General features: G+C 37.6%; 1 protein-coding gene across 1 annotated transcript in view; it reads left to right on the top strand.

The window, feature by feature from the left end:
* The window catches only part of ctnna2 (catenin (cadherin-associated protein), alpha 2), a 488266-nt gene that overhangs the window by 340482 nt on the left and 124414 nt on the right, over window positions 1-23370 (top strand). The window contains exons 8-9 of the mRNA XM_037698244.1: window positions 3366-3446; window positions 19231-19383. Of these exons, the coding sequence (XP_037554172.1) occupies window positions 3366-3446; window positions 19231-19383 (234 nt within the window). The remainder of the gene's footprint in view (window positions 1-3365; window positions 3447-19230; window positions 19384-23370) is intronic.

Genomic DNA, 23370 nt, shown 5'->3' with positions numbered 1-23370 from the left:
CCGTATTTATAAACCAATTTTTGACCTAGATATGACCGTTTTCATTCTTTCTGACTGAAAAAAAAAAGAACACTACCATTGTCAGCCACTAGATGGAGGCAGAGCAGTAAGGCATGCCATTGTATCATGTAATAGGTAAAATTGGCTATTAATTGCAAAATTGGCTTGCCATAGCCTGCCACCGTCATCTGCCTGGAGCAACTGAATGAGCTTCATTTCGCTGCTCCTCCCTGGCGAAATGCAGCTGATTTGACCATCAAAGTGCATTTATTAAGTAAAAGTTAGACTGAGAGATGCCTTTGCGTTAATTTCAAGCAAACAAATCATTGTTTTTAAGTGTTAATCTTGCTACAGTCCTCCCGTGCACGCTCCTGCGGCCGCCATTTGACAGCCAATCGATTTTTATCACGACACCGGCCCACATTTCCAGGTTCGGACCACATTTCCGGGTTGTCAGCGGTGACGCGAAACAAACTTGACGTGTCAGCGGTGACTCATAATAGATGCGACGTATACAGCAAAGCAACATATTTATGGATTTTTCCACGTTATTAGACAAATTTGGACTTTTGCGACTTATATGGTGGTGCGATATGTACGGCGGAAAATATGGTAACTGGAATCTTAAGTACACAATTTGGTTCCACCTCATCTACCTCTTGTGATGCAAATAAAGAACCCTGAACTTTGAACTCTACTATATCTTTAGAAAGACTAATCAGTCTTTATCACATTCATACACTAATGGGACACACATCAGAGGCAATGAGTGGTTCAGTGTCTTGCCCAGGGACACTTCAGCATGTGACTGCTGGTGGAATCGAACCCCCAACTCTCACATAGCCACAGCTGCCCCGTAAGCTCTCTCATAACAAATGAGAGAGCTGTTATTTTTCAAGCTGCTAGTGACCGTGGCCTTGAAAATTAACCTTGAGGTGAGTTTACCACGAGGTGTCCGTTTGATTTTGACTCATTTAGCTATCTGTGCTACAAACACCTACAAGGCTTTCTGTTCAACTCAATTATCAAAAGGGCAGACATTAGTGCAGTATCACAAACATAAGTAACTACGATTGTCATTAAACAGGATACAGACCTGATGTCTCTTTGATTTGTGCTTTGAGTGGTCACTGTTTGAGGAAATTCACAACTGAGGTAGATGTGTGTGTGTGTGTGTGTGTGTGTGTGTGTGGGGGGGGGGGGGTCACCAGGTGTAGGTTTCTCTACAGACGCTGATAAGCAGTTTTGTTGCTCGCTTCATGCTATACCAGGAATAAGTCTGATTGTTGCCTGGCAACAATACAAATAATTGTGTATGCTGGCATCGCTTCAACAGAGGATGATTTTGTCTTACAATCTGTCAATCACCCTGCTAACATTTTGTATTTATTTCTAATGAAGAAAATGTAAATATGTTGTGAATTTGATCGCTCTGTGTTTACCTCAAGTATGAGTCAAGTCTTTCTGAGACATTATATTTCAGAAGAAGGATGAGCCACATATTTCCATGTGTCCGGTGTCAAAAAAAGATTGCACTGCCATTAACATGAGTGATTATTTATAGACGTACAGTTTGAAATGTGTTGGCATTGGACTCGATGCAGCAGCTTATTGAGAGGGCCTGAGGGAGAGTTACCAACTGAGCAGTAAACATGGCTCATTCTTCACCTTTAAGGAGTGTGTGCTGTAACTCTGTCCTCATCCAACGTTTGCTCTAAAGTTAAAGAGACTGCTTAATAACCAGCAGGTTAAACGGAGGGTATCTGTTTGCGCCCAGCAGTTGTGTGTCAATGCTCTGTTTTAATTGTTCTGGGTTAAAATCAGGGAAATTACTTTTTTTTTTTTTTTTACTTTTGTGCATTTTCATGGATCTGAATGTCTATTAAAACTCTGTAGTAGAAAGTATAATGTACACTAATTCCTGGTACAATCTTTTCACAGGCATATTCATAGAAATGTAATTACTTTGTTACCAGTTTGCACTGGATTAGAGTAAAACACTGAACAGTTTTAAAACAACAATTTCATCTTTTTCACCTATAGGTCCAGAAAAAACCTATTAAAAGTGGGAATTTATTAAAGTTTTGTTTATATTTTCAGATGAAAACAATAAGGCTTGCAAATGATAAATAGAGCCCGTGGCTGAAAGCAGAGCCACCTGCTTGTCCAGCGTTTTCAGTGAACGTGACTGCATGTGATTTTTTTTTTTTTTTGTGATGCAGAGAAATGATTTTGTCGTAATATCTCCTACCAGTAAGAAGCATGGGCTCCTGCTGTTTTGGTTGCCATGCTCGGTAACTGGAAAGGAGGGAAACCTGGAACAGTAAGAAGCTCTGCTGCTCAGCAAAACTCCCCACTGCCCAGTGAAAAGAAGCAGCTTGTAACTCTGTGTGTATCCGGTGAACCATGCGGTAGCCTGTGCCATGCTAAAGCCATCAGTAGGAGCTGGCACTGACAGGAAGTGCAGCACAAAGGGGAACTGGAGACAACTAAATTGATACTTGCCAGATTGGCTAGTTGCTAGGTAACATTGCTAACAGTTTCACGCAAATTTACCTACACTGAGAAATAGAGTGTCTGAAAGAAGAAAATGCATTTTAAATTAATGAAATTGAAACTGAAATTGAAAGGAATCAAGATATATTGTGTATTAAATAATACCTCTTTATTTATAAAGCATTTAACACAGCAACAAGGCCAACCAAAGTGCTGTACAGCAGAAACAGAACAAGCAAAGCACACAGGATAAAATACTTAGATCAGAATGGAAAAAGATAACTAAATGGCTAACACTGTAGAATACAGACAGGTTAAAAACAAAATCACACAGTGTCAAAAGTCAGGGAATAAAAATGGGTTTTTAAGCAAGACTTAAAACCAGCAAGTAAGTCATTCCACAGTTTAGGACCTGCAACAGAGAAGGTCCTGCTACCTCTGAGATTAAGATAGGGTCCTGGAGCATCTGGTCTGCTGATGTCAGAGAGCACTGTGGGACATATGGCTGCAGCAGATCAGTGAGATAGACAGGGGACAGAACTGTTCAGAGATTTATAAACATGCAGGATTTTAAAATGAATTTGAAAGTGAACTGTGAGCCAGTGCATAGGGAGGACAGAACTGGAGTATTGTGCTCTCTTTTGCCTGTACCAGTTAAAAACTGGGCTGCAGCATTTTGGACCAGTTGTAATCCTGCGATGGGGGTCTGACTGATTCCAAAAACAAGTGCATTGCAGTAATCAAGGAAGGATGTTATGAAAGCATGTACTACAGTCTAAGCTATTATGTGATGTGCTAGTAAACTTGAGTGGTGTGTACATTAAATGCATTAATACTATTCTGTTGTTTTGTTGTTGTTGTGTTCACAGACTGGAAGAAAAGAAAAAGGTGACCCACTGAACTCAGCTATTGACAAAATGACCAAAAAGACCAGGGATCTGCGTAGACAGGTGAGTTCAAGATTGATGGTGATACTCTTCTTTTTTTTTTTAATCTTCCTATTCTGTGCTCTGTACACTTTTCTGAAATGCTGACATAACTTCAAGAGAATACGGCAAAAATGTTGATAATTTGTCTCATCTTGAGCTCCAATTCTTTATCTGTTTTATAGTTCTCAAAACTTTTGAAGCTTCTCTATGAAACTTCAAAAGCTGAAGCCCCCAGTAAAAAGAAATGTGAGGGTGATCTCTGCTGTGAAATGTGAGATCAGCACTCACAGATAACATCGATGTATTCCTCATGTTCACTAAAGACAAACTTGATCCTACTTTCCACAGCTTGATTTGACGGGGTTTGACAAAGAAAAGCTCAAGAGACAGACAAGAACACCTAAAGAGCATACTTGCCGATAATTTTTTGATCATTCATGCAAACTTCAGAAGTGCATTTCTCCCTTTATAAATTAAAAGTCAAACTCTTAAGACCGATATTACACATCTCCTAGTGAAAGCTACCGAGGCGGCAGTTAAAGTGCCTGATTTGGTTTTACAGTACAACAGCCTCTTACTTGTAGGAGTTTATTATTTATTTATTTTGGCAGTAACTAGCTGCACAGAGTGGTTCTGTCCTCTGTGACCTCTGAAGACTACAAGATTGTTCTAGATGGGAAACTACGAGGCTCTCTTGCGTTGGGGTATTTGGTACGGGCTGTCTGACGGGCTTGCAGGCGGTATTCACTCTGACAGGATGTTCTATTGACTCGGGGGTTGGCTTGACAGGATGGGCGGTGTGTTTAAGCTTTCAGTTAAGATGGGAGGGCAAAGCACACATGCAGACATTACACTGAGCTCTGATGCTGTAATTATGTCAACAAGACACATGTTGAGCTTAGGAAGTCAACGGCAACGTGTAGAGATGCACGTCCTTCCTGAGGGGAGGAGCGCTGTTGAGAATTTCATTCTCCAGGATCTCCACAGTGAATAGGAAGAATCACAGAGCAGATGAGCACAAATGACAGTGTTTGTGAAATGGGAGCAGGTAACACCAAGCAAGCCTCGTGAAAACACCACTAGAGACATGTCGTGCTGTTTTCTTCTCCGTGCTGACGTGTACACACACGAGACAACGCTAAGCTGTCTGTTATCCAGGACGAATTCAATAGCTGTCGAGCATACCGTTCGTTCACGCCTCCATTCTGTTTTCTTTGAAGCCGGTAAATCTTTTGCTGCACCATCATGTCTGGGAGAAAATACATATTTGGCAACATTTACATCACAAAAAAAAACTGTTGAGGGAGTTTTTGAATCCCATCATGGCAAAAAAGAATACTTAGAAACATTGAATCAAACCGTCTGAGCTTTTTTAAAATGTATTATTCCTGCATGTATCACAACCGTTCTTTAGTATTAAATAAATGCTAATAATCAGTATTCTTTTACATAATTAAATCCCTTTGTTTGCCCGTTGAGTAAAAACTAAAAATATTATATTCAGAATTATTCAATAGCTTGTCTGTGTAGGGCGCCACACTAAAATTAGCATATGCTCACATTGGCTTCCCAAAAGGTATAGCAAGTACAGTTCAACCATGAAATCCCAGCTGCATCCATAAAATTTTATAACCTAACAAGAATATTTCCAATTGAAAGGCCTTTCTAGAACTACCTCTCCATAATTCAGTGCCCCTTATGCTTCTCCAGTCTTTTAACAGCAGGTGACCCTCTGCCTTCCTGTTGTACATCTGGTACCGGCTGCAGCGGACCTTCCTTCATGATCACCGTCTGGCCCAGGATCCGGGCATTAATTATTACAACTATTTAAAAGTCCAAATAACACAACCAAGGGAACATAAATGTTACATAGTATGCAGTAGCCCAAAATATTGTTAAGTAATAAAAGTGTGTGGGTTCTGCAATTTTAAAAATCAAATGATGACAAAACAAAAGCAGGTAAGGAGCTGGAAGCTCTGTAAAAATAGTTGAAGTGTGAAAGTGCAGTATCTTTGGTTCTCAACAATTGCTCTCCCTCTATTTTTCATTCTGTTCCCACAATCCCACACAAACACACACACACACACACACACCTATGCTTGCCTGAAAATTTTTTGTGTACACACTGCATTTCTATCCTTTGACCTAAATTAACTTTAACCATCACTGGAGAGTAATTCACTGAACCCTAGTTTAATCTGGAGCCTTAAAACTACATTTTAACACTCAAACCCATCACTGAGGAGACAGGATAAATGTAAACTGCTCCCCATGTTTAGTCCATATACATTGGCATTACTTTGAAATACAAACAACTAGTATTATTAAGTATATTATACTAAAATTACATTTGCATGTACACAACAGTATTATTAGTTGAATACATTAACCTGTCATAAGGCCATAAAAATAGCATCAAAAAACTTAGTCACTTCACCAAAACATTTGCAAATCAGACAAATAAAAACTTGTTTGAACAGAAGACTCAAATAGACACAAGTCATATTTAAACTAGATAGATAGAAAGATAAAATGCTGATCTGTTGCTGTTCATTTCTCAAGTGAGAATCTTGGAAACTGTTGAGTTTACAACATATTATTTTGTTTAAAACATATTGCTAAAAATACATTTGATATATTTTGTTCTGTTTTGCACTAGAAGATAGAAGCCTAATACTTGATTTGTTTATTATAAAAAAAAAATTAAAAAAAAACCTCTCTGGACCTAGTAGTGGAATTTTCTTAGTTCAAAATAAATGATGGCAAAAGGACACCCTATGCTTTTTTTTTTTCATTCCTATTGAAAGTTTTATACCAAAAACATATTGTGATATATATTGTTATCGCCACCTTTCACAATACATATCATGATATGGATTTTATGCCATACCGCACATTCCTAATATATATATATATATATATATATATATATATATATATATATATATATATATATATATGTGTGTGTGTGTGTGTGTTGCGTACATATACATATTTACATGTAGAGATACATACATACACATACATAAGTGTCAGGGTACCACAGATTTAGAAGGCTCTATTTTTACTGTGCGAGGAAGAGTTGAACAGTCTGATGGCTTGAGGGTCAAAGGGCTTCCTGAATCTGTCCATGGAGCAGGACTGGGACAGCAGTCTACCTCTGAAGGAGCTTCTCTGCTTCATGATGGAGCCGTGCAGAGGATGGTCAGCATTGTCCATGAGGGATAGCAGCTTACTGAGGACCCTTTTCTTTACCACTGATGTAAGGGACTCTAGCTCTGTTCCCAGCACAGAACCAGCTTCCCTCACCAGCCAGTCAAGTCGCCGTGCTACTGTGCCCCAGAAAATTCTACTTTACTCCTCAATTATTTTTCTATGTAGACTCTTATATAAAGTTTTAGACAGTTGAGACTATAACACTAGGGAGGTCTGACTGGCCTTGAATAATTCAGCAGCACGATAGCAACCTCAAAGAAAAGCTGCATTCTTGAAGAATTATTGTGATGACATAAAGTGATAAAAGCAACTGAAGTCATACGTATCCACAGAAGAACTGCGAGATGTTCAGATGTTTGGACAAAGACAGCCCACCTGCCAAGTAGCTTGGATTCAGTTTGCTCCAGAATTAAATCATTATGCAAAATGTTAAAGCAAAAGCTTCTCCCTCTACCCCCCTACTGCACTTTAACTAAACTTGCTTGATGACTTTAAATATATTCTTCAACAGTGACTTCCACTTTGTCTCTCAGACTTAGACCGGTACAGAACTTGAGCAGCAGTTGCTGTATGCTCAGTCTCTTCCAGCTCACCATTCTTCTTTCAGCCACTCAGTTTGTAAGGGCAGCCTGGTCTTGATAGATTTACACATGTCCCATATTCATTTCATGTCCTGATGATGGATTTAACAGAACTCTGGGGCTTGTTTCAAATAATTTTGTATCCACACCCTAAATGGTACCGTTCAGTAATCATTTTAACTTGAATTAGATTATCATTATAAATGGGGTCAAGATTCACACACACACACACAAAAAAAAAAAAAAATCTATGTAGTCCTGTATATCATTTTTTACTTCAAGTGTTTTTCTAGGACTGCAATTATGTTTCTTATGTTTTAAACATTTTACAATTTCTTAATAGATAGCACAGTTTAAGAGCTACCTGCAAACCAGACAATAATAAGTGTTTAGAGGTCAGGATAATGTTGGCTGATAATGTTTTTCATTTTTACTGACTGTAACCAATACTTTTTGTTTCACCTGTAAAGTTGGCTAAACTGTATTGTGTCTGACTTGAACAGATGTGAAACAAAGACAGTACATTAAACAAAATAAAATGAAAGCCGGAGAAATTTAAAAAAATATGGTGTACATATTGTTTTGACATAATTAGGGTTGTTCTATCTGATACTTAAAACAAACTTAAAAAAAAAAAAAGTCATTTTAATGGGAAGAGCTGTTTTACTACTTTTTTTTTTTCCGACCGAAATCAATAAAACTGGTTAAAGGCTATGAACCTGCATGCCTCAAGCCAATAGAATTTAATAAAGTAAAGCTGACAAAAATAATAGGTTTACAGCACACCTCACTAAACTAAAGTCCTGGAGAGGCTACAAGGAGCAGAGGTCACAAAGGTACAGGACTTCAAGTACTTAGGGTCCACTCTCCAGGAAAATGGGGAGTGTGGTAAAGAGGTGAAGAAGAGAGTCCAGACAGGATGGAGTGGATGGAGAAAAGTTTCACGAGTGATTTTCCACTAAAGGGTGCCAGCAAAGGTCAAAATAATGTTTTACAAGACAGTGGTGAAACCAGCTAGACATACTTTCTATCTCTGGCTAGACATCCAGAGACATGAACAAAAAAACAAGAGAAAGAACTGGAAGTGGCAGAAATGAAGATGTTGAGGTTCTCCTTAGGAGTGACAAGGATGGTTAAGATTAGGAATGAGATCATCAGAGGTACAGCACAGGTTGAACAACTGGGAGATACAGTTAGAGATCAGGCTGAGATGGTTTGGACATGTCCAGAGGAGGGACAGCGGGTGTATTGAATAAGAATGTTAGAAATGCAGCTGCTGGGAAAAAGACAAAGAGGAGATAGATCTATGGATGCAGTTAGAGAGGACAGTTGGAGTGAGGACAGAGGATGCAGAGGACAGAGTGAGATGGAGGAGAAGGACTCACTGTGGAGACCCCTGAAGAGGGAAAAGCCGAAAGAAGTTGTTCTTAAAAATACGTTTACATTTTTAAAGCTAATGTTTTAATTGTTAAGAAAAGGCCATTCTATCCAAGAAAAGAAAAACCCTATTAGCACGTTTCAGTGTTTTCAAAATGTGATAGAACATCAGCTGTTCTTTGACTTTAAGCTGTCTCACCATATTAGAGAAATTAAATGTCAAAGCAAGCTAATGAGTAACGCTAGCATCCTCTAACATTAATTAGCCCTTCAACTGAAGCTTGAAATTTGTCAATCCAATCTGGCAGTTGTTTAGGACATTTTTACAGCTCTAACTGATTTATGAACATAACAAGCCCGGATAGTTTTACTGTATTAGAATTTGGCCACATTCACTTTATTGTCCTGATCAAAAGCATTTCTAGGTTGTAAAGATTTTAAAATTCAGTCTTTTAACTTTATGGTATTTTTCCTGTTTTGATGTTTTTATTATTATTATTTTAAACAACTTGCAGGGACTTATTTTTCCCATAGCATTTACTGTTTTTCATCATCACTATCAGAGATCACTTCTCAAAATATGTGTTTATGTACTCAACTCACTTTAGGGGGTTGCATAAATGGATACATATGTAGGTAAATCACTTGAATTGAAGCTCACATAAGTAGATGAGGTGCACAACACCTTATTTCATCTGAGACATAAAGTAGTTTCATTACTTTTTGCTAAATTTACCCTTTCACAGCAGATATAAAGACAGTTATTATTATACTGTGCATATATAGCTGCTATGAGTAGTCTGATATTAGCTCTTGCCTTTTTTAAGGTAGAATTAAAGTAAAGCAAAAATAATTATATACACAGAAATTTCTCTGTTTGTCCTTATTAGGGTCAGCATGGTGGCACAACTGGTAGAGCTGTTGCCTCTCAGCAAGAAGGTTGCCGGTTCAAATCCCGGTCCGGGGGGCCTTTCTGGGTGGAGTTTGCATGTTCTCTCCGTGCATGCGTGGGTTTTCTCCGGTTACTCCGGTTTCCTCCCACAGACCAAAAACATGCATGTTAGGCTGATTGGTAACTCTAAATTGTCCCTGGGTGTGAGTGAGAGAGTGAATGGTTGTTTATCTCATTTGTATCTATGTGGCCCTGTGATGGACTTGCGACTTGTCCAGGGTGTACCCCGTCCCTTGCGCAGTAACTGCTGGACATGGGCACCGGTGACCCCCGTGACCCAAAATGGAAGAAGCGGGTAAAAGATAATGGATGGATGGATGGATATCCTTATTAGGACATTGTTTCAACTTCACTTACTATGTACAGCCTAACCCTGACCCTAATCCTACCCACAACAAAAAAAAAAAATTCAAACCTAACCCCAACACAGAAATGACATTCCACCATATCGAGACCAGCCTTTGGTCCTTGCAAATACTATTAGTCCTGACATGGTAGGTGATTACATCAGAAAAAAAAAAAAAGTCCTAAAGGGTAAGCAAACCAAGTATGCATATATTTACACCTACACACTTAAATTTATGTAGAAAATCAACCTGAGTCAAAAATGTCCTCAGAAGCATTACATTTGCATAAACCAAAATACCAGATGCTCAACTGTGAGAAAGAAATGAATCTGTTATGCCTCAAACTAAAACTAGTTTCATCTCTATAGATAAATTGTGTAAAATTAAGGAAGTGATAAAGAGTGGGTGCTATACACTGTATTTTACTGACCCATGACAGTTGGTTGACTACTTAGTTGGAAAAACAAATCCTCATAGACTATGTGACATTTCCATTACAGTCTCACTGAACATGTGAGTGCTTTCAAGCAAGTGGCCATCAGGCTGCTTTCTGAACAACCAGTTTTTGAAAATCACAACCTATTTTTGTGTGCATAGTCTTGGTGGTGCACAATCAGTGCTTAATTTGTAAACCAAATGATGCATGAACGTAAATAGCGACGTGTAACCAAGGTTCACTGAGGCCAATACTGATGTGGAACGCACACACAACACAACACCACACTTAGGCGCACAAAAGTCAAAATACAAAGCCAGTCAGGGGCGATTCTAGAATATGCCCTTTAAGGGTGCTCAGCCCCCAGTGTTGACAATGGCTCTTGGCTTGAACAAATAGGTGACCATTGGCATCAGAAGCATTTGAAATGTGTGTGTATGTGGGAAGGGGTGGCGGGGGGGGGGGTACGACACACTGGTGGGTGGGGGTCTGAGGGTCCTCCCCTATACATTTATGATTAAAGCAGATGCCATTTCCTGCATTTTGGTTTATTTTAACAGGTTGTTTAACATATATTTTCACTTACACAAGTAACACTAGATTCAATAACTATTTTAGAGTTAATGGTACAACAAGACTTGCCTGACCAACAGCTCTCCTTGTGTGAATAGAGCATATTCCATTTCTCTCACTTACCCTAGCCACAGTCTGAGAAACGCAGTGTAGCCCAAGTTAACTTTTAGGAGAAAAAACAAAATCACTAGCCAATATGAAACAATAATAATAATTGCTCCTCCTTACTTATGGCCTAGCATAAAGCAATATGATCATCATCCATCTTGTTTATTAGTAGCTTAAAATACCTAAATAAAACTCCAGTAGTGAGCTAGATCAAATGTAACGTCATCTAGTTGTAGGGTCAAGAGACAAACATGTAGCATTAACGCAGTATGAACAACATTCAGGAACTGTTTCTATAAGAACATTATTATTTATCCCAGTTGTGACTTTTAGACCTGGATGTTTGTCTGGGGTGTTTTCACAAAGGAGAGCTCCTGTAGGTCTCACAGTACAGCTCCAGTGTATGTGAAACAGGTTGGAGAAACATTTACCAAAAATCAGGTGTGTAGGAGATGCCCACAATATTGATGTGACCATTTAGAGAGAAAAGCTGTCACACCAACTTTTTGAGCATATTCAAAACACAAGTATCAGAGCTGACTGCCTTTACAATTCACACAAGGAATCCAAAAAAGTTCAATCTAGTCCTCTGGACATTCAAAAAAACAAAACAAAGCAAAAAAATGTAGACACGTTTCGTCTCTCATCCGAAAGACTTCCTCAGTGAGGTGCTGTATTCATCTCAGTGTGAATGTTCAGAGGACCAGATTGAACTTTTTTGGATTTTTCTACCTGGATTATTGAGCATGCATCAGGATATTTTGAATCACACGAGGAAGTTGAGAAGCTTTCAAAAATTGTAAGAAAATCTGGAAACATCCAGGAGACTCCCTCATAAATTATGTTTGCTAACTACTTAGCTCAGTGGGATGCCGCCTTAATGCAAGTGATGAGTGGCTGCTGGTTTTGCCACCCAATGGACCTGTATACTGTATTTTCATCGGCCTATAAGTCACAGGGCATGCAAATTGTGCAAAAAACTGTGACTTAAAGGTTGAAAAATATGGTACTTCTATCATGATCTCCAACCTAAAGCTTGATGTGACTAAGGCTACATGCTAAACTTGAGGCTTAAAAGCAGTTCATCACAGAACAAAAGAGGGATTTTACCAAAATAAATATGATCACCACTTTATTCCAGAAGTGCACTGTAAGTCTCTGTTTAATATATTTTATTACCAGAACATATGTCACAATAAACATTGGAACTACCAACTTAAATCGACCGTATGTACGTATGAGCGAGCCTGTGCATGTTTGTGTGTAAACACTGATGGACGGGACATTACCTGACACTAACCCAGCAACAGCAGGGCTATTCCCCAGCCGCATGTAACCTTGAGCAAAACTGGTATGGAATATTGATAGATGTGTGTATTTGTAGCATGGCTGCAAGCATTAGGTAACAAAAACAAGTTGGCAAGAAATAAAATGTGATTGGAAGGGGGTGGAAAAATGTAATATAAAATGAATGTGCCTCTGGACTGCATTATAATTATCAATATTTAAATGTATTTCTACCTTTTAATCAGTATTCACGGCATTCCCAGTCCAACAAAGTGGTTTGAAATGAGCCATGTGTTGTATCCCCTGTCATCTTGTCTGTAATGAATGTATCTGTCAAGTGATCTCTTTGGGCCATATTCTGACTGATAGCTGTTTGCTGGATTCCCTTTAGCACGACTGCATCACAGATCCCACCTCGTATGTTTCTTTTGTCTCTCTCTCACAAACTGTCTCTCTCTGCTTTGGGATGTTGACATCATTTCAATTTCTGCCATTAGTTTGTTGATTAGTACAGCTGTTTTTAATTGTGGAGGCATTCCTGTTAAGGAGGAACAGCTGCCACAAATCTTGTCAGCTGTAACACTGTTCAAATTCACTTTTTTTTTTTTTTTTTTTCAGTTCCTTCAAAATGTTTTGAGGCTAATTATGTTTCATTTTACTCGTATTATTTCTTAGTTGTGCTGTTTGTAATCCATTAATGAAGCATTGGATGTTAAGAACTACACCCAAAAACACAGACATGTATGACTTAAGCTAAAATAATAATAAGAGATTATTGATGCATTTGGGGATGAAGTATCAAATGTGTTCGCCTTACTAATGAGCAGCGACTCCCTCTTCCCACTTATATATTCATTTTTTTTTCTCCTATTCCCTCTCACTTCATTTCCCATGCTTTTTGATAAATATCATATATGAGGGCTATTACTTAATTTTTGATTTGCACAGGCTGTTTCCCCTCAGCCGTGACTCTGGCCTCTTATATTGTGATTGCTCTTGACATTTTAATAAGAAACCTTCCTGTGCTGACCCTAAAGGACCCACCACAAAGTGTTCTGAATCTCAAGTGAAACATAACACAAAGTGAAGTGGAACTGTAAACATCCAGGAATCCACTAGTGTTCTCTTTCCAAATCCAGATCTTTATACATCTGGTAGGGCTCTGCAGAGCTGGAAACAAGCCAGGCTGGATGCAGGTGCATGAAGACTTTCATGATTTACTTTTTATTATAATTTTTTTTTTTTCAGAAGCTTTTATTTTTATTTTTTTTCCATGATTTACTTTTATTTTTTTTTATTTTTTTTCAGAAGCTTTTTTTTTTTTTAGGCAGACACTGATCTTAGTGCATGTTTGCCACTTTCTTCCTTAAGAATTTGCTTCTGTATTAGAGCAGTCATTCAAAACACAAACGTTTCATATTTACAAGGCAAATGTTGCTAATGTGATCATCGAAGGTTTCATAACACACATGGGTTAGTGAGTGTTTGTCATTTGTGTTGAGCATGTGCATCTGATTACAGATTGGTGATTTCAGGAAGTAAAAACTATTGATAGTGACATATTCAGCTAAGTCATTTTCAGTTGCAGTTTTGGAATTGTTCAATTTGCTAAAAATATATCTTGAAAATGTCAATAAATTACTTTGTGGCTTGATGGTCTACAGCAAATAGGCAAGCAAATATGTACGTCTTAGAGAAAAAACATCTGAACATGTGGAGATCGTGTGAACTGTTGGCAAAATATATGAGCTGCTCAGGGGAAAGTCTTGTTGTATGTGTGTTTTTAGAAGATTTTTGAAATGTGCATGTGATCATTTTATGGTCGTATGCTTTACTGCTTCTAATGAGATCACACAGGAAAAAAAAAAAAACAATTCACAGTTCCCGTTTTCTTTTATTGGCAAAAATTAACACTCTGTACCAGGATTCCAAAAATGTTTTTCTTTTTATTCAATTTTATTCTTTGACTGGTTTTGGGCTAAAGTTATAAATTAGACATGTTTTTCTGCATCTGTTTATACATGTGCAGATGTGTAAAAATCTAGATTCACTATTTGTCATTTTGGCAAATCTAACAGTTTCCTGCTCAAAACAAAACATTGTAGTTTGTAAACATAAACAAATAAATAAACAATAACAATTACATTGATGGAATCTGAAGCTTAAACGAGTCATCCAAGCTAAAACAGTCACATTAAGACGGTATGTGTTTATTGTTGTTTGGTTTTGTTGCCTTTTATCACCCTTATAATGTGTTTGTTGCTTCAGGTCATATTTAGCTGCAGCCAGTGAATAATGTCACCAACAAACACATGATTTATTATTATTATTAATATTGTTATCATTATTATAGACATTATATTAGTTATGGAAAGATCACGTTTATTTCCTTGAAAACAGATTAAAGAGGTTTTGTTCAGGCCTGAGTACAAGATTGTTTTAAATGCATCTCATTTCAAAAGGGAAGAGTGCGGTTGTTGCTCTCTTTAGGAATATATATGTTGTCCGTGTTGTCGAAATATCAACCCTGATGTATATTCTGAACTAAAATGTCACAAAATCTGCTTACGCCAAGGTTCTGCGAAGAAATAGAGGAGGTAGTTGAACATGTTCACTCCACGCATATGTTTAATGATGCATAAGAAGTAATGTGTGAATCACTTTGCCTGTTGGGCTGTTTTAATTTGGTGCATCCAAAATCTGTGCTCTTCATTTTATTTCCCTTTTACTGTTTCATATTTAGCTCTCTGTGTATTTGTTTTATCACAGTTGGTGTACTGCTATTTTAGATTTGTGACATTTCATTCCATTCTGCCAGCATGCAGCATGCCAGAAGCATACCAGAAATTAAAAATGTATGACTATGAATTATACCCAGATCATAATGCTAGCACCTGCAAAATATCTCAGTGCTTCAGAAAATATTTATATGTAAAACAAAAGCACATATCTTTGAAAGCTGGAGCCACCGTGGCACTGCTCGACTATGGAGACAAATAGCTTCTCCACTAACTTGTAATGAGCAGAGCCTGTGCTATATATTGGAATTCCAGTTCTATTTTCTTTAAGTGTTGGTGAAATACAGAGGGAGTGTTGGAGGAGAGACAGTGGGAGTGGAGCACGGAGGGAGGTGAGATCTGAAATATTGAAGAAGGATTTCTGTGGGAGTGGTGTGTGGGCATTAGAATGCTGATGGTGCAGGAGAGGTTACAACTTGGGAAATCACTTGTCTGCATCACTTCTCCACTCAAAACCATCATGAGAAGCCGTTTCACTATCGGGATATTTATGGATATGTGTGAATACCCAAATCCCAGTTTAGATATTTTATGCATCTTAAGCGTCTGCTATTAATTAATATTTCTACCTTGGTAATAACAATAAACAACCTTTGATTAAAAACTACCCTAGTAATGTATTATATGTCTGACCATCCAGACGGTTGTTGACTGGATGTGTGGTAAAACTGATACTAATGAGTAGCTGGCAGTGGCTACACCTACCCATGATTAGTAATCCTGCCAAGCTGGAGCTCAAAACTGAGGCTACTGGTGGGAAATAAGCAGCAATCAGCTCGTGTCTAACCCGGCATCGCTTTGGGATGGATAAAAGCTTGACTGATCCCAAACATGTCAATGTTAGACAATGACATGCTAATGATTAACACGATGAACCTAGCAATTCACTCGGTCAGGTATTTCCAGTGCTAAAATACTAACCACTCTCCATTACTTGTTTGTTTTTTTTAATCTGTTTATTTTTCTTTCATTTATTTTATTTATTTATTTTTTATTTTTTTTTAATTTTGTTATAAACACATTGTCTCTTATCAATCAATCCATTATCTTTAACCGCTTCTTCCTTTTCTGGTCACGGGAGTCACTGGTCCCCATATCCATATGTCACTGTGCGAGAGGCAGGGGACACCCTGGACAGGTGTCCAGTCCATCAGAGGGACACAGAGACAAACGAGACAAACAACCATTCACTCTCTCATTCACACCTAGGGACAATGTAGAGTTACCAATCAGCCTAACATGCATGTTTTTGGTCTGTGGGAGGAAACCAAAGTTTCCGGAGAAAACCCACGCAGCACGGAGAGAACATGCAAACTCCACCCAGAATGGTCCCCGGTTGGAATTTTGAACCAGCAACCTTCCCACTGAGAGGCAGCAGCTCTACTAACTGCACAAATGCCGATCTATATATTGTTTTGAGTGAATTATAGCTTACTTTGAATATTTAATCTTATAGCTATCAAACTATATTATTAATCTGTTAAAACACTTAGAACAAGCAGCTGATGACATTCGTATGGCCTAAAATGGACTGAAACAATTAATGTACAGTATAGTTGGTAACTCGTATTAATAGCCAAAAAAATCTGCCGTGCTCTCACACTAAGTTATGCATATTTATTTTATTATATATTGAAAGCTTTTTTTAAATTGTTTAAATATTTTGTATTTATTATTCTTGTTGTTGTTCTTGTTGCAACTGATGGTGGGAATGTAGCTGCATGATGTTTTAATCTGCCAATAAATTGTGCAAACGTCACACACTGGCGGTGACTTTGTTTCAGGAATCTTACAGCATTACCAAAGCATTTTATTCTGAAATTGCTCTTTCTTGCTAGAATATAAAGATAAGATACTCAGGCCACTGCTTAATGCCTTGCCTTGCTCCTACCAAATGATTTCCAATTGGTTTAAAGTCTTGAGGCAGTGGAGGCCAATTTAAGTGTGAATATGATGTCTCATGCTCACTGAGCCACTCTGAACCCAATAAAAGCTTGGCATTGTCATTTTATGTAAAATCGTTCCTTAAACAACCATTTTACTGCATCAGTTAGCATTAGGGCCTTAACAAAATCTCATGCTCTATCCAAAGGAGGTAATCATGGTTTAGACCTATACACAGCTAAGGCCATTTTACACATCCCAGACTGATGCACTGTGCAACCATTATAAACGGTTCTGCAGCAACACAGGCCGTGCATGAAAATAGGTCTGGCTAAACAAGATTTCTATCTGCTCTGAGTCCCCTAATTTCATACTAGTTTAGAGGGTTGCAGAATTACACATTTACTCTGTTATAGATACATTCAAACCTGAATAAAAAGGGAAAGAATACAATATTTATCCTGAAACGACCAGTAGCCGTTTTTGGGCAGTTTTATCATGAAGCAGGTGTACAGAACTGACCACTTAATCAGAGTCAGAGTCAGAGATTCTTTATTGTCATTTGCACCTCATGTGGTACATGTGGTGGAGCGAAATTATGTACACAGGGTCCCAGTTACATCCAACAATAAAATGTATAAGAAAAACAGTAATAACATCTAAGATATAAACTAAGAAAAACATCAACTAAATATACACTAAGCACTCATAACATAAAAAAATGATACAGATAATTTTAATAATAACAATATAATGATAACTTATATGATAACTTAATAATAACTTTAATGATAAAGACCTTAAGAATGTTGGTATCTTAAACATAAATGTTATAGTCCTGAAATGTCCAGGAGTAGATGACAGGATAACATATGAAGCCCAGACGATTGTGCATATAAATACTTTGCTCAGTCTCCTGAACCAGGACTTCATTTGAGCAGGATCCTGCCGGAACCAGATCCAGGAACGCTCTTATTTTGACAGGGTGCATTCCGGCAACTGTTTGCATGGATCTGGCAAAACTGAGTGTTTACAAATGTAGGTAAACATAGATGTTTAACAACCCATTCTAATACAGCAAAATGCAGGAAATTGCATCTACTTTATTCAAAATTTTCTGGGGGAAGACCCCCTCTACCAACCCAGCCAGCTTGCCCGCTATTTGTGTTCCAGCATTGATTGATTTACAAATCAAGTCTTGACCTGCACAAAACAGCAAACTTGGAGCCCTGGCTAAAACAAAAGATGGAGAAGCCCTGAACCATCAAACAGTTGACCGTCAGATTTGGGCCACTTCCCTTGCCCTATGATCTGGGAACCACCCCTACAACCAAAAAACCGAAAACACAGCAGCCGGTAACTCCCAGTCCCAATAACAATCAGCTCAACAAAATCAGTGACAATGTGCAACCACTGGTTTCTCTTAAACGAGTGGGAGCAAGGCTGGAGAGAAAAGCCAACAACCGTCAGACCAACGTCTCTCCTCTCTCACCTCCCTCGCTCGTCCAGCAGGCGGAGCATGATCATTTTAAGCCCTTTTCAGCCAATCAGCTGCCTAGAGAGAGCGCAGGAATTATTTAATTCAACCTTTATTTTTACAGGTTAATCCCATTGAGTCTCGGGGACTCATTTACAAGAGAGACCTGATTTTTAACAAAGAGTGATGACAACAGTGGACAACAAAGACAACAGTAGACAATCATAAAGGATCCGTACAATTTGAGATTTTTTTTTTTTTTACTTTTTCTTTTAATTGTAATTAGGAACTCTCACACAAAAATGGCACAAGGACACATCACAAATGTTAAACTTATAGAAATGAACTGCTTCTCAGAGCTGATCTTATGTTAACTCCCTCTTTGTGTGGACTGTATGAGAAGACTTCAGTGGTTTCTCTGTGGTTACTGGGACATCTGTGACTGACTGAGGATGGCATCAAGGATCATTTACCATCTTATAAAACAACAGGTTGGAACAAAGTGATCCCATAAACAAAGATGCATGTCACAGTGCGTGCTCCTCTAGAAAACAGTAAACAATTTTACAAGCAATTTATACCTCTCTCCTTCACAGCTCTGGTTTTTCTTACTCATTCCTCCTGATTTCCTCATGTTTTATTTTGCCCATTGTGCCCATGACATTCCTTCATTGCATTCATTATAATCGCCATTGCTAAGTTCAGTACATTAAAGTCCTGATGAAGCATTAATGGGAGGCCTGTTTTTCTCTGTTTCTCTGGGTTGTAGCTGAGGAAGGCAGTGATGGACCACATCTCCGACTCCTTCCTGGAGACCAACGTCCCCCTCTTGGTGCTCATTGAAGCAGCAAAGAGTGGAAATGAAAAAGAGGTCAAGGAGTATGCGCAGGTGTTCCGTGAACATGCCAACAAGTTGGTGGAGGTCAGTTATGATTTTTACTTTGAGACACACATGCAGATATGTGCTGTGTATTTGTACAGTAGTCACATGTACCTGTATGGTCATCAGTATTGTATTTAATGGCTTATTATTAACTCAGATTTAACAAGAACTGTAACAATACACATATCTAATACTATTTTGAATATGTTTTACATTGATAATTTATAATGCAGCTAAATCATCATCAAGAGAAAATACTCAGAAATTACCTTACAGTGTGAGAATATATCAGTTTGTTCAAAATAAGTATTTACACCTTTTCAAACGTACAAAATCTCCAGAACTCTATGATGATCATTTCTACACATTTTGCCTTTACTGGTTATTATCCAAATACTTTTCTCTTAAACATTAAGCAAAACTGATTTATTATTTGCAATTTGATTAAGTAACCACTGTCTGTTTTTCTAAATAACATTCCCTCTAGCTACACAACATGCATAAGCTTTGTATTTATAACACTACAAAACACAACTTGGACCATCAAACACCACAGCTACTTTTATTTATATATATTTTTTTTAAGTCTCATAAGACTGATCAACTTATTTGGGATAGTTCTAATTTAACAGATCAGCCATAGAAAACAACCAGAAATATATAACAAAAAAAAGAAGAACTATTTTATACTGTCATGGTATCCTGTTTCAATATGTGCTTGTTATTATACTGTGCTCCTTAAAAGGGTTTCATTTGATTTGTTTTATTTTATGTTATTCAATTTCTTAAGAATGCAACCCTGGAAAACATGTGAAGAACACTTAAATTTTGGCTGCATGAGTAAATCAAGTTAACAAAAAAGTCATAATGAATGTCAAAACATGTATTTTAACAAACCTTCTGTTTTAGACTCTAATAATACAGAAAACCAGTACTTTTTTATTTTCTTCAGCAGAAATGACTTTGTTAAAACCCAAACTGGCTACTGTTAACCAAATCCACACAGTCAGGTATGCATAATATCCAGTTTTATCTGTTTTATTGACTAACATGCAGCTCTGAAGCTTATTCGTGTGGCAGGTTTTGGTAAATTTGCAAAGACACTCTAGGAGTTGTGGTGGGTGGAAATGAGTAAATCACCTTAATGTTTAATTAACTAAACTTGTTTAAGTTGCTCATCGTACAGTAGTTTAATGATGTTAGCATTATGTTTGTCATTGTCACATAAGAGAACACATGGAATTGTGTCAGCCTAATAGTTGGTAGGATCTTTAAATTAATCCCTAATCTTGACCAGGTACAACAGATTTGTTCCATTACCCCAGGATGGTTTATGTCCTGAACATTGCCAGAAAAAAAAATGTTGGCTGAAAATGTAGTTATAAAAAAATGAACTGAATAAAAAGTTGTTGCATTACTGTTTAAAAGAAGGTTCCCCAGATTCCAAGCAGTGCAGACCCTGGATCGACCCTCAGAGGCTCAAGACACTCTCATATCCTGAACAGATTTTTTTTATTTTTTATTTGTTTTGTTCTATGTCATTTCTAGCACTACAACAAAATAGTTTCCATCCTCTGTCCTAAGGTGTTGCAACAAAAATGCTGATGTATGTTTCTATTGAACTGGACCAGCTTTTGACATAATCGGAATATATATATATATATATATATATATATTTTTTTTTTTTGGTACATTGTTCTTCTCCCCCCCCCCAATATATTTGTCTATTCTCAGTTAAAAATACATAAAGTGTTGAAAACACCATAGTCTAATAGTAGTATTCAGTTTAGGTTAAATCAGAAACCTGTTTCAGAAGTTTGTGTGATCTCTGCCACTCACGGATGGTCCTGCTGTGAACCTTGAACTACAAGACTGTGGGAGTAGTAATTCAGATTTAGTGTTTTTTTTTTTTTTTTTTTTTTTTTTTGTAATCTAGGTGACAGACAAGCAACATGATTCAAATCAAAGTAATACACAGGCAAAGTCACAGCCAAAACTTCTCAATCAAAATAAATAAATAAATAAATTAAATTGAAAGCTGTTGACAGATTATTTTAATTTGAAACAACATAAATAACAATAAATAAAACAACCCATAGATACCAGACACACGACTGATCAAAGGCTGGTCCCCATATTGTCCTGATGAATGCTCAATAATCCAGGTTCCCATACGGTTCTCTGAGAAAAACCTCTGACCCTTAAGCAAATTTAGTTGATGACCTTTGACCTAAAGGAACTAAAGGAGAGGAGTGCTGTCTGAATTGCTAAATGGGACCCCGACTGAAACTGATCTTTTGAGTAAAAGACACTATTTGTAAATGAGACTCATCGATGCCCCTGAGCTTTAAAGGTTAAATGGATTCATCATGCTATAACTGACAGTGAACCACATGCATAAAAATTGTATTTTAATGAGAGTGTGAGATGCTTTGTCATCTATTTTGAGTGTCTCAGCTGTGATCTGCTGGTCTTCTCGTCTTGTAGACAGAGTTTTAGGACCTTTTCTTTGCCTCTGTGATAAAAAATTATAGTTGACAGAAGGCTGACTGTCATAAATTCAGATTTTTTTATTTTTTTTAGATCATCATATACATTTTTAAAGTAAGGGTTTATAAAACAAGTTGTTACATGAAAACTGGAAGTTGATCCTGAACTATAAATTCTTTTTTGAGACATGTCAAAGTCACAGAGCTGCATATAGCCCTCTGAAAATGAATGCATTATTACAGATATTTGCTTTAGTATTCTGTTGCATAAAACTAAATGTTGTGTCCTTGTTTGTGTGTGCTGCGTATGACAAAAACAAATCAATGTGCTTTTCATTTGTAAAAGGTCAGCGCTTCAAAACAGATGCTTATGTATTCAAACTTGTTTAATTCAAAGCCATTGTGTCAGTATAATTCAGAATAACACCACAGTAAGAATGTTGATTGTAAAATATGTTTCTTTATGTAAAAGTTAACCTTTGATACCGAACTAAATAGTGAGTATAATATTTTCCAACTAAGGCGGTACAATCTTTGAGGATGCCTATGATGTGTCAGTGTCACTGTCATTGCCATCATTGTGCCGTCTTCAATATTTGTGCCACCACAGATAGTCATCAAAGCAGCTACCATCGCAGCCTTCTAGTATATTAGAGTAATTAACATCCTGATCGATGTCACTGCACTGCAGTCATCTTTCTGATGTCATGGAGCCATTAGCTTAGAGTTGGAACATGATCAACAGCATCAAAAGGTGCTTTTTTCCCCCTAATACTTGCTGGGAGTTTGCTCTGGTTTCATTTGGCAACATGCAACTAATCTCTTCTTTTATTTTCATTCATAGTTCACTCTGATGAGCAAAGTTCACATTCCTGTCTCTCTTAATAACATGAGGGTGTGCATTGCATCAAACTGACAAACAGCACCGTCACCAACAACCAAGTATTACTAAGCTGGGCTTATAATTAGATGAAATTTATGTAATAGATTTATAACTTATTTGAACTTACCTGCCAGAGTCATAAAAAGAGCCTTGATTTGTCCTAAATTAAACTGTAGTAAAGTTGTCAGCTCATGTCGAAAAAAAGTTCAACCTGGTCCTCTGGACATTCAAAAAAAAAAAAAAAAATGTAGATACGTTTCATCTTTCATCCGAAAGACTTCCTCAGTCTGAGATGCTGTATTCAGCTCAGTCTTTTAAATAGCACCTTCTCAGAGTGGATCAACCAGTTTGCTGCTGACAACCAAAACCAGCTGCTCACATGATCAAGAAGGGCCATCATGGTCTTGAGGATTTTCTGGCAGCTCGCTCTGCTATTTGCTGCAAATTATATGTTTCTGCCTGTTGGTTCTGGACCCATCTTCTGTTTCTCATGGGAGCATCCATCCATCTTCACAGGGGGGGCAGGAGCCCCCCTTAGCCCAACTCTAACTGCAGTTGGGCAACCTCGTCGTGTTTATTTGTCCATTTGATTTGTGACATTTTATGTTCTGAAACTTTTCTGCACCATTCATATTATTGTCATTATTTTCAGAT

This window comes from Nematolebias whitei, chromosome 3, assembly GCF_014905685.2.
Source record: "Nematolebias whitei isolate Nwh7 chromosome 3, NemWhi1, whole genome shotgun sequence".
NCBI classification, from domain to species: domain Eukaryota; kingdom Metazoa; phylum Chordata; class Actinopteri; order Cyprinodontiformes; family Rivulidae; genus Nematolebias; species Nematolebias whitei.
Note: the sequence above shows the minus strand (reverse complement) of the source record. Positions and strands in the feature narration are given on the sequence as shown.